General features: G+C 36.3%; 1 protein-coding gene across 1 annotated transcript in view; it reads left to right on the top strand.

The window, feature by feature from the left end:
* The window catches only part of LOC111867057, an 80,230-nt gene that overhangs the window by 33,557 nt on the left and 33,352 nt on the right, over positions 1 to 13,321 (top strand). The window contains exons 25-33 of the mRNA XM_023856528.2: positions 696 to 901; positions 2,852 to 3,001; positions 4,317 to 4,485; positions 4,774 to 4,989; positions 6,915 to 7,023; positions 8,141 to 8,277; positions 9,334 to 9,567; positions 11,545 to 11,726; positions 12,770 to 12,920. Coding sequence (XP_023712296.1) covers positions 696 to 901; positions 2,852 to 3,001; positions 4,317 to 4,485; positions 4,774 to 4,989; positions 6,915 to 7,023; positions 8,141 to 8,277; positions 9,334 to 9,567; positions 11,545 to 11,726; positions 12,770 to 12,920 — 1,554 coding nt within the window. The remainder of the gene's footprint in view (positions 1 to 695; positions 902 to 2,851; positions 3,002 to 4,316; positions 4,486 to 4,773; positions 4,990 to 6,914; positions 7,024 to 8,140; positions 8,278 to 9,333; positions 9,568 to 11,544; positions 11,727 to 12,769; positions 12,921 to 13,321) is intronic.

The raw sequence follows: 13,321 nt of genomic DNA, 5'->3' as shown, positions 1-13,321 counted from the left end.
GCAGGAAATTGTTGCCTAATTTTGCTCAGAGGTCTCCTAGAGACATGAGGATCTTTTACGTGCCGTAAATCTACGATACGGGACCCACGGCTATGAGAATAAGCACCCTCTATTACAGAAGTGGCCAAACTTACTGAATATTTATGTCATATATGATGACCTTCAAAAGTTTTGAAGCCACAAACAGATGTTGATTGGATGGTATAGGTGTTTCTTTCCATGTAACAGGTTTTTTATTTACGTCCTTGCGTTTATGTCTTATGCATAGTATCTTTGATGCAGTAGCATAGACTGTGTGATGATGGTATGAGAAACAGTTTTTGTTGCACTGATCCCTCACACAGAGTCACGTATCTGCTTCTATATGTTAGATGCTGTGTATAATATAGTCACATTCCTCTACCAGTATTTTAGAGGAAAATGGTTCACAGTTACAGTATGAATTTCTCCTGTCAAGTCAATATGATGTTCAGTTTACTTGCCCTTGCTGCAATGGTGTAGTGCTGTATGCTCACATGTTCTGTTCATGAACCAGCAGATCAGAATCTCATATTAAATCTCCTCTAAACAGTTTAATTTCTATACTATAGAAATATAAAAAAAACATTGAGTTATAATAATACAATGATAAGAGGAGGTTACGTATATTATATAAAGTTACTTTTTTTTTAAATAACTTAATGTTTTCTTTACAGTTCAATGCAATGTCAGATAAAATTGATGGAAATCTGACTTTTAAATGGGGAAACATCAACTATAAATCAATTTCTAATATCATAAAAGTGAACCGTGGAGGAAAATTAATTGATCTGACCTACATTTTGAACACACCAAAATATAATGAATCTACTTTGGTAGCAAAAATGTTTTATGATATGGATGAGGTTTATCACAAAATAAAGTAAGTTTCATCTGCTTTTACAATGATGGTTAGTAAGTGAGTACTGTATGTTAGTGTGCCATCTGAGTTATTATTTTTATGCTTTTTGTTCATGCACACATGTCCAGTGAGATGTATTTGAATATATTTCACAGTACAACAATGAACTGGTTAAAAGTAGAAGATATGTTCTTCACACATAGTCTTATCATACTTATAAAATTCCATGCAGACGTTTGTTTTGCAAAATACCCTCGCATCTGTTTCAGAATTGTGACTAAACTTTACAATGTAAGAATTCTTATCAATACCTGAAGTCTCACATCAGAATAGCAATATATAAAATATCCACAATCATGCACAGAGGAAAAAAAGAAAGTAAAACTGTGCGAAATATGCATATGCATTTTTTTATATGTGATTTTCCAGGTTATGACAGCATACAGTCTGACAGATGGGTCCCTATATTTCAGAGAAATATTACCTCGATCTACAGGAAACACTGATATTAACCTACAGGCTACTCATTATCATAAACCAGAGACCACAAAGCAATCCTTTACAACCATGAAAATGTCAGATCTTAGATATTCACATTTATTTTTATAAATATCTCAACACAACGCATTTTGTGCATGAAGAGTTACATCATTCTTTCTGATTTTCACATTTTTTGTATGAAAGCCTCCAATTCTGTAACACTTGCACTTATATAGTAATAGTAATGTGTGTTAACTGAAAACAGAAGAAGCACCTGTACCAAATATTAATACTTTGAACAAAATTTCCTATACAGAAAAAAAATTGTTGGCCTGTCGGAATGCTCTTGAGTTATCAGTAAAAATAGTCTTGAATTGCTTAAATATAAGTTCTAAGAACATCATCTCCCCCACCCAGAAAGCTGGATACCTTCTTTGAAATCATCATGCTCTCACTCATATATGTATGCACCATTTCATTATAGTATTTCAGAATGTAGCTGGAAGTTATATGGAGGCTTTATTTTTCTTTAGGCTAAATAATACATACACCAACTCAATCCACAGTATAATCCTGAGCTGCCAATATTTGTGCAGATATTCAAGAAACTGTGTCATGTAACAGATTTTCAGTAAAGTGTGGATTGGGTGGACAGGTTTCCTTTCCCAGCAAAGAAGTTTGGATGTTTTCCTGACAGTCATAACCAGAATAACTATGAAAAGCAATCGTTCTCCACTCTACTGAAACTTAGGGCTGATCATGTGCTGAGATTATAGACTGATATATGTAGATCACAGAATTATCAGTGACTACTGAAAATAACAAAGTCCAGAATATAATTACAAAATTTAAAAGGCTGTAATGTGACCCATAATCAGAAGATTAACAACACATACACGTACTCTTATGAAATTCCAAAAAACTCCTACTGCTCTGTATTTATTTGCTTATGTTTGATGTCTGTGCTGTTTGTAGAAATATCCAATTCCTTTTATTCATTTTAATGTTGACAATATAGTTCCCTGATCGCAGATATGAATACATTTTTTTAATAAAAAAAGCTATCCTTGTAAAATGCCGCAGAGGCCCATAGGGTTGTGAGACATCAAGGTGAGGCGGTGAGGGTATCAGCCTTATGCTCTGGCCGCCCTTTACCCCCAGCAAGATTTCTGGTACCATTTTCTCTTAGAGGCTGAGTAACCCCCAGGGCCATAACGTTGCTGGAAGGATTAGGTCAATTGAAAAATCCAAATACCCCATTGGAAATCGAACCCATTACCTTCCATCTTGTTGCATAGTGTTTGAACCAACTATGCTACTTCATGCCCCCATTTTTAATAGTGATTTTGTTAAATATTTGTAATTGAAATTAACCCCTCACATTTAGATAATCATATATGTATATACTTTTATTATAAGTTGTGGAACATAGAATAACATTTACCAAATCTTTCCTTTATTTATTTTTCAACTGACATCGTTGCTTTGCAGGGGTGCACTGTTTTGTCCTGAAAGCCATTTCATCACTGGAGGTAACATAGATTATAATAGTTTTGCCAACATGCATGGCAAGATCAACACAACCACACCATTTTCCACATTGTCATATGTTGGACTCATCTTCAAAGCTACAACACATGTGTGAGTACAGGTTTCACCCATGACTAGCTGTATTAACTAGGCTTTTGTTTTTTAAAGGCAGTATTCCTACAAGATAACAAGTGTGTCGTGACAATATATACATATATATGTCATCACATGTTAGTGACTAGACACAGGATTTTGATTGATAATTGGATTTATTGAACGCTTATAACTCGTAACTACAAATATCTTTAACAGTCTTACTATTTTACATCCTGTAGATCACTAAAACTACAGGATGTGTAAAATCTGTTTCTTTTTTGTTTTTCTGTTATCATCACAGCTCATTGCTAGGTAATGGCTGCTAGCAATTAAGACTCTGCCAACCACTGACTCTGACCTCTGACTGACTGTCAGCTCACACCGCTTTCAAGGATTTGTTTATTTTTGCATGTTTATTCATTTCTGTTGAAACGTGTTTACCGTGCCGTTGCCTAGCAATGGTCTCATATATTTGTTAACCTATTGTGGTTTTCAGCCATCATGTCACAATATATTCCAAACACACTGAGTTCCCCAGTTGTCAATCCTAGCACTTTTGCTTGTAATAATCTACATAAATGACCTTCCCCTGCTGATAAATACCTTATCAAAACCCGTAATATTTGCTTATCATACTAGTGTCATAATTTATAATAAAAATTTTAAAGGTATATTAAACAGACCTCTCTCTCTCTTATATATATATATATATATATATTAATGGGTTACTGGTAACAAACTGGCCCTGAATCTAGGTATAACAAATATAATAAGATTTACAACAAATAATTCTTTACAATATCCATTAAGTATTTAATATAACAAAAAATATGTAGAAAAGAGAGTACATACAAAATTAGTTTTTTTCCAGTTGATTATTATTTAAACTGGAAAAATCACATCAATCAGTTGTTTCTTGAGTTAAGTAGAGCCCTTTTTGTACTTGTATTTATGTTATATATCAGCAACACTGATGCATCAAACCATCTAGCCTATTTTCACTCTAAACTGAAGTATGGAATAATTTTCTTGTAGCAGCAAAAGATATCTTAGTTTACAAAAGAAAATTATTAGAATTATGGTTGGTGTGAAACTTATAAATTTATAGAGAAGGCTGATTAAGAGATTAGAAACCATCTCTTTGTAACATTTGAATGCATTATGTATCCCTTAAGAATCAGAGTAATTGCAGTTGTAGCAGACAGACATATTCTTTTTTGTTCCACTTTTAAAATTTGTATAAAATTGTGTATTGAATAGTTAAGAGTCTAATTTTTGTCTGCAGTATCATATAGCTTTAGACTGAGAGGTCATATATTCTGTGTTTCAGGTTACATCATCAACGATTTTTAGAAGCCTTCTGGCCAAACAACACTGCACTGTTTGATTCCAAGTATACTTATGAAAGTAAAACTTACAACACTCGCATAAATGGTTCTGTTCGTGTTGAAATACCACTACAAACAAGACACACAGGAAACCTCGTATATGGATACAAGGCAAGACTACATAGTGTTACATTTTGAAACTTTAACCTTCTTAGTAACCAAAAATTGATATATAACATCAACACACATTTGAGAAAAAAGTTTGTCTCTCTCAATCTTTTAACAACAGCACCATCTATAGACAGAATTCATCATTTTTGTATGAATAAAGTTAATGTTGAAGATAACTCTCTTTTGGGATGTGGTGCCTTCTAGTCCAGCACATTCCATAAGACTATAATCTTTGTAATCACCACCATGGCAACTTCCAGTATCTCTGGATTGTGTTCTTTTCAACAGGAAGGACCACTTCATACAACAGGTTACTCTTTCATTGAGTACAACAACAGGAAGTTTTTAGAAGGCCGTTATAATTGTACATCACACTCATCTGCAGGATTTGATAAAGATGTGATAAATATGGAAATTGATAATGCGTACACTCCACTGGGTATTCTGTATATCCATCAGTTTCAGTATAGTGGAGGATCAGATGGCTTGAATTTACCAACAACTGTAAGTACGAATTATGATTTAAATTGTCGTCTTCCTAAATATAAAGTGAAAATTTATGGCTTACAGTTTAAGGTGTTTGAAATTGAAGTGCTGCAGGGAATATTCATAGCTGATAAACAGTATTGGAGAAAATTATATAATATTTACCTTCATGATTTTTACTGTTCATCATATTGTAATCAAATGAAGAAGGATGAGATGTCTGGGAGGGCAATGTATGAAATATATACAGAATTATAGTTAAAAGATCACTTGAGATACCCGGGTGTTAATGATTATAATATCAGAATGTATCTTGAAGAAATAGACTGTATTGGTATGAGGGTGTGGACTGAATTCTAGTTGAGGTTAGGGTTCAGTGGTGAGCTGTTGTGTATGTAGAAATGAACCTTCTTGTTTCATAAAAGAACAGGGATTTTATTGACTGTGAGTGAATCAGTCACAGCATTATGTTGTGGGAACATCCCACATTATCACGCATTTTCTGCAACGCACACTCTTCACATCTCTTTTCACCATCACGTGCGCTAACCAATCAAATTGCTCCAAACGTTCGCATTTATACTGCGCTCGCTGCTAGCCCCGCATCTACATCATCACGCGTGCTAGCCAATCAGCGCCCTGCAAATTCTTCCTCCTCAATTTCAAGTTTCGCTCCGCCCACTGAGCAGTATAAAAAGGAGCAGCCGTGAACCGGCAGCATCAGTCGACAAGCAGACCTCGATCAGACTTCACTCAAGCAACATCAGCCAGCAGGCTTCATTGCCAGCACTCGGTCTTTGGAGGCATCGGCAGGCTGTGCCAGGCATGACTGCCTCGGCCCTCTGGCTCTCACACCCAATGCACTGGGGCACCTTGCCTGGACTCGCTGGTGGTCGTGTCCCTGTCCGACCCACTGGGCATCTGGCGTAGCCACTGCCTCATCACTCCTGCGACCCCACTGCATGACCACGCAACTTCAACTCACCTGCCGCACGGCGATCAAGCAACCTCCAGCAACGGCCGCACTGTGGCCAGTCAAATCACCGCAACTAACCCCTCTCCCTACCGGTGCGCGCCACACTTCACCGGTCAATCATCTCAGCAACCACGGTCCTTTTCAGGACCAACGAACTGTTCCGAAGAAGTGGGTTGTCATCGTAGTAATGACGAACAACAAAGACATAAAACCCCACAATGTAATGTACATTAAAGGAACATGTGCTACTTTTAAGGCATTCAGAGAGGAACTGGCTTAAGAGTAGTTAACAACAAAATATATACGTTTTAAGATGGCAGCATAGAAAGTGAAATAGTTGTTCAAAATCAATAATTAAATGGAGAAGTAAATAAAATTATGTTAAAGATAAAAATCTTATAAAGTATATTAACATTGCACTGAGTTAAAATGCTGCTGAAGAAGAATATTGGGAAATCTGTCAACAGAGGTTCATGAGATTAAGGATGTGTATGGGTATGTATAACCTAGAAAAATGTGGATTCCTGAAAATTAATATTCAAATTCAAGATGATTTGACTGAATATAAACAGTAGATTATGACCCTCTACAATGATTTTTGTAGATATTGATCTTTTAAACACTGGCTTCAATACTGTGGGAATAATATAATGTTGAAGTTAACATCGAGAAATTGAAGCCCTTGTCATGAAATCACCATGATTATAATATACACATTGTTTCATAATAAAGTGGAACTTCCATTTATTGTTTCTCATTGTGAGATTCTCCCTCATCTAACATTCAGTTTCAATGGTTGCAAGCCAGTAATCTTAATTCTAAATTTCCACCATTTAAGATTTTCCTCAGCTAATGTTCATATCCACCTCTCCTCTGAGAAACATTAAATGGGGTTTTCCTATGTATGGGCAAATATTTTTAAATGGAAAACATATCTACACCTTTGCACATCATTTGTATTCCTCAGGACTTGAAGAAAGCTGAGATTTTCAAGCTGTATAATAAAAGTGAATTCCACTTGACTGGTGAAATACTGGTTCATTCAACACTCACTGGACAAGAAATTACGCTGACAGGTATTGATATTTACTAGCAACAGTCTGCAAAACTGTAGCCTTACTTATTCTTCTTTTATACATTTCTCTAGCCTTTTATTGTTACCCATCATGCCCACTGCCTATAGAAGAGATTAGTATGAAATATGAATGTGAGGATATAAATGTTTCTCTTTTTAAAGTATCCTGAAAGAAAAGTTCTGGGGGTTATAATTTAAATAAATATTTTTTTTTATTGCTATTGGGGTGGGACTAAGTCCCTTGTACTGCGGCCACTTCTGGTCTATTGTACCAGACCCAGATGATAGGTGACAGTGATTGTGGAGCAATTTGTGGAATGAAGATTGGCAGGGGAAACCGAAATACTCAGAGAAAACCTGCCCCAGTGCCACTTTGACCACCACAAATTCCACTTGACCAGACCCGGGGTCGAACCCGGGCCACCACGGTGGGAAGCCAGCGACTAACCACTTGAACTATGGCATGGCCCAAATAAATATATAACAGAGATACTCTCTGATGCCCAGGCTCTGTAGAACATATTACAAAATATCAAAGTTACAGTTTGAATGTTCTATACTCTATAATTAGTAGGCATCCTATGCACACATAAGAGCGGCCTCCGTAGTCTAGGGGTAACGTTCCCACCTCATGACTCAAGGTACACGGGTTCAAACCCGACGGAGGTCGTGGAATTTTTAAGGGCGGAAAAATTCAGGGAACAAGTCCTCCGGGAGGGACTTTAAGCCGTATGTCCCATGTCGTAGATTTACGGCACGTAAAAGATCCTCATGTCTCTAGGAGACCTCTGAGCAAAATTAGGTAAAGTTTCCCAGGCAAGTAGTTTCCAATTCCTCCAGTAGATGGGGAAGTATCGGGGACCACTACCAGATAGGGCCAACCTCACTGGCAGAACGGGGCTGATAGCAAGCACCAGTACTGGAAGGGCATGGCGACTAGTTAGAATAATTAAAGGGGGATGCACAATAGATCAACAAATGGTCGCAGTGCATGGGGAAACCCACCCCCTCCAAATAATAATAATATCTGCTACTTAATAACTTGGTTTCTGCACCATACTTTTTGGCATTCCTTGAATGTGCTAAACAGTACTAATGAAATATGTACCATATTTCAGCAATTCATACAAATAGAACTGTTAGACTCAAGACAGACTACGATTTCTTGGACCATGAATTCAAACAGAAGACTGTTATACACCTGGATCCACAATCCTGGGCAAGTTATGATCTCACTATAGTCAACAAAACCACAGTAAGTTATACTGTTATTATTATTATTTTGTGGGGTGGTTTGGGACTTACTACACTTGGTGTATTGGCCTACTGTACCAGTCCCGAATGATTTATAAGTACGGAATGTTTGGTGGAATGAGAACTGGCAGGGGAAACTGAAGTCCTCAGAGAAAACCTTCCTCAAGCTACTTTCTTTGCCACAAATCATGCAATACCTGCCATGGAATCAGACCCAGGCCCCCACAGTAGAAAGCTGATGACTAACTGCCTGAGCCATGGCATGGCTTAAATTATACCAACTCTCATATTTTGTTTAATGTATAACTGAATGACTAATGAACTTATGCATGCATCTCTGTAGCTGTTTCCCCCCCCCCCAAATAATTGAGGAAATGAAGTTTTCAATTTAGGGGCTGATTTTGATGGACCAGCAATTACCTAGGTCTGATCTGTCAGTTATGTGTTAAGTGTCAATGTATCATAAAGATATGCATTATACATATCCTTTGCTTAAATTTGAAAGGAAATGGCTGTTTAATTTACATATGTAAATTTATTTTTCAGAGTAAATAATCAAGTTTTGTTAATAATGCAATAAGAGATACCAATGTGGCATAGAAATTTCTATTCACATCATTAACCTGGGAAAACAATATAATGCTGAAACTGTCACTAAAACTGTTTTCCAAAACATTCACCAAATATTTGTAACTGACAACAGATATTAGTTTGTGATAATAAAGATGAAATGTGAATTGAGTTTAGTGAGTATTTTTTTTTATTTGCTAGTGGGGTGGGACTAAGTCCCTTGTACTGCAGCCACTTCTGGCCTATTGTACCAGCCCCAGATGATAGGTGATGGTGATTGTGGAGCAATTGGTGGAATGAAGATTGGCAGGGGAAACTGAAGTACTTGGAAGAAACCTGCCCGAGCACCACTTTTCCCACCACAAATCCCACTTGACCATACCCGGGATCGAACCCGGGTCACCGCGATGGGAAGCCAGCGACTAACTGCTTGAACTATGGCACGGCCCTAGTGATTATTTATGTTTAAACCTGGAATTTTTTTCAGAATGATAAAGAAGAAGAACATATGGAGTTGAATTTTGCATATCCAAAGAGAAATTTCACCACCTTTGGTTATTATCAGAGGTCAAATAACTCACTTTCCTCAGAAATCACATTTATTTGGGACAAGCAAGCTAGGAAGAAAACAGTTGGTGCATCCTTTGACTGGAAGAGATTGAGCATATACCCCAGCAAGCATCATGCTGTTGTTAGCATCAAACATCCATCTTTCATAAGGGTAAGCAAGGCACAAATGTTATAACATTTATATATCACCAAATGCATGATATCAATCCTGCTTCCTATTAAAAATTATTCAGTGTAAATTTCAGCTGGTGAACAGTCTATCTTGACTGAGGTTCATCATGGCAAAGTACTGGATAATTCCTTGAACAAATAATGCTATCTTTCTTTCTACAAATAACAAAACATTTAAAAAAATCAAGAGAAAAGTTTCATAGCCATTTTAACTCACCTGCTTATTGGTACTAAACACCAAAGTTTTAACACTGCTAAACTGGCAGGGGACACTACCTGGAGCCAGTTCAGTCCAATAAATTTCAAATTTCTGCAGCCTGTTTCCTACATATCAGTTTCAATATTATCCTCCCATCTATATCCTGGTCTCTTGGCACTTTAAATGAAGGAGGTAAGTGTGTTTACCACTTGCTTTAACATTAAAAGGCCCTGCATTTTACCCACAAAATATTTTGGGGGGGGTTATATGATTCTTAAAATAAATAGTGATTATTTCCCTGTATAGAAATATAGGGCTCTTGTGAACACGGTAGTGAACCTTCGGGTTCCATAAAATGCTGGGAAATTCTTGAGTAGCTGCAGAATTGGTGGCTCCTCCAGGAGGGCTCAGCTCCATGAGTAAGTAAGTAAGTAAGTAAGTATAGAAATAACTTTCTGGTCTTTGTAATGGAGTACAGTATGTTTTCTGTGAACTATGAACTGAATTTTTAAATATTATTTGAATAGATTTCAGAATTTGAGGGACTAGGTAACCACTTCAGGAAAAAAATTACCTCACTTTATGCATATTTTTGTTGTTTCCTCCGCTTGAGCCTAATATCCAGTCCATCGTCACCTTTACATGACTGTCCCAACAATACTGAATAAGCCAGGATAGTGTAGTCTATATAACAACTAGCTACGAGCTGGATGACCAAGAGGTTGGAGTTTGAGTTTCTGTAGGGTCAAGAATTTTCTCATTCATTCATTTCCTTTATTGTCCATATATCCATACAGGTAAAAAACCTAGGATGTGGAAATAGTCCCTTTGATAATAGATGTGTCCAGATACATATAATAAATTACATAAGTTATATAATTAAAATCACATACATTAGTCAATTAACATAGATAATAGAATAAAAAACTTATTACAATTATAATTGATAAACATAATTTAAAAAGAACATCACTATAAAAACTTAAAATTAATACAATTTCATTCAAATTACCCAAATTAACTGAATTAAATGCATTATAAATTTACACACTTATGACCAATTATCTTTCCTTCTTTCTTTCTTTCTTTATTTCATTTCCCCATAAATCAAAATGCATCATCCAACCTAGCTCTGGGGTCCACCCAACCTCCTATCCAGGTACTTGGCTTTCCTTGGGGGTAAAGTGGCCAGACCATAAAGCTGACCACTCATCTCCAACTAGTGTCAAGGTCAAGCAAACGTAATGTGTACATCCGCTCTCCCATATTCACTCACGGCTTTGTTCTTAATTAGTTAAGCACAATATTGATAGAGGAGTATAGTTCAAAGAATTCATTGTTATTAAATTTCTTCCATTCACTAATTACCTACTGAGATATAGTGACTTCATTATTTTATTTTGGCACAGTTGTTACAAATACAAATCAAACATTCATAATGTAACAAGTTACATTTCTTTAATGTTTCTCATTACTAGGATTTCTGCACAGATAAGTTTCAAAATATTTACTACTTTTCCTTCAAATAGTTTATGACATGTGTCAATTGCAGGGGTTATCTGATGTCAGGTAGGATATTGTAGGGTGATTACCAATGATGAATTGAGAGGAAGTATTTGTTTCTTAAATTTATGTCATGACTTTATATTCAGCTGAAGGGAATAATAAAAGCCACAAAAATATTCAAGACAGCAATTTATACTAAAAATTACATAATTTCTACAAAAATATTACATAAAATTTAACTGTGCTTCTCAGGATGTGACACTTAATGGCCAGTATTCTGCTGATGAAAAGGATCTGGTAGATGTGATGGCTGACCTGGAATACTCAACGGACATCAACAAAAAGCTATCCTTGTCTGGGAAAGTGCAAAATAATTCACAGGGGCATGTGAAACATTACAACTTGGAAATACTGGGATCACATCCTGCTACTAGGTAATGTATGTTCTATATAATTTATAGTGACCAAGAGCAGACATCTTGCTAAGCACCATATTTACTTATTGTGTACAACTGAAATGAAGGCCATGAAATTTTAAATAAGGAATATAACTATGTTGTCACGTGTCTTGGGTGTATAACGCGACAAATAACTTCACGCTGTACTGGATATAGCGAATTTTATTCCACATTTGCTCTTACAATCACACAATTTACAGATCCACAATTACTGCTCTCTGCAGTATCACAAATACTAGACTGCGTACTCTTCACTGGCCAACTCGTAACTCGTAGCTCGAGAACTTGAATACTGAGAACTGACTTGAATAGTCTTTGCTGCTCCTTATTTAGCCCCGTTCCGGACAACACAGAAAACAGCCACGTAATAGGCACCACTGTTGTCTGGTGCCGTGTTGCTAGCAACACTGTCGGGAGTTGTCTCTCGCAACCACTGTTTACCCACGTTGCATAGCAACCAGCGTGCTGGGACTTGACTTACTTCGGCTGTGCTCGGCGCGTCACCGCTCCCGGGGGCAGGGGTCCAGATAGCGCGACACATCACAATATTCTAATGAGGAATCTATAAATAAATTTCCACTGTAACTAATCCGTGCCTTTATAGTTTATCTTACACCCTGCACACTGAACAAATAGTACAGCTGCAGGCATAAAATAGCAATTTTTTTCACATTATTCTTCTGTTTTTTTTCTCTCATGTGCATTATATTTACTCTCACCTTTTAATACTGTGTAATGGATATGTTTTACAATGCCAGTCCAATCCTTTCAGTTTCATTCTTCTGTCTGTATGTTTGGAAATTGAAAATTATGGACCTCAGAGATCTCAATCATCTAAGGCCTGCAGGACTATTATCTTTTGACATAATTTCAGTAGATCCTGTGGTTTCAATAGCATAATGCGTTAAAAATTTTCTGAACCATTATTTGATGACTTGCAACAGTTGATGGCAGAAGCTGATAAATCTAGGCTGTCAATCAGTTACAATTACATGGCACTGTTATTTGTTTCCTTACAGACTGGATTTGAAAGTTCAAGGACAAGTGAAGTTAGATGGAAAAATCTTTGGAACAAACAATGCAGCACGCTACAAGAGATCATACCTACCATTACAGACAGGAACCCTAAAAGGAAGAATAAACAGTATTATAAAAGAAGTTGAATTCGAGGTAAAGATATCAAATATTGCTTCAGTTGGTGTCATCATGAACACTGCCTTAGCCTTCTATATCCTGTTATATGTAACCATTAGACATAACGTTCTGTTCTTAAAAGGTACAGTCATGAAAATAATATCATAACAAATAAAATAATATATTTTTATGTTATGCATCCTGTTGTGTATATAGATTAGATGTCTTTATGCCATCACACAACATGTTGATTCTGCTATATATTAAAGGAGTGAAAAACAGGGTGTCCTGTAGAAGTCTGTTGGATTTAAGATTTTAACAGTAACGTGTATATATATATATATATATTGTAACATGTTTCGTAACTGAAGACGCCATAGAGATCGTTAATTGGTTTATTGAACAACAACTATCGGCTACAATTAATTAATTATAAC

This window comes from Cryptotermes secundus, unplaced genomic scaffold (assembly GCF_002891405.2).
Source record: "Cryptotermes secundus unplaced genomic scaffold, Csec_1.0 scaffold176, whole genome shotgun sequence".
Taxonomy (NCBI): Eukaryota; Metazoa; Arthropoda; class Insecta; order Blattodea; family Kalotermitidae; genus Cryptotermes; species Cryptotermes secundus.
The sequence above is the reverse complement of the archived record's forward strand: the minus strand, read 5'-3'. Positions and strand labels throughout refer to the sequence as shown.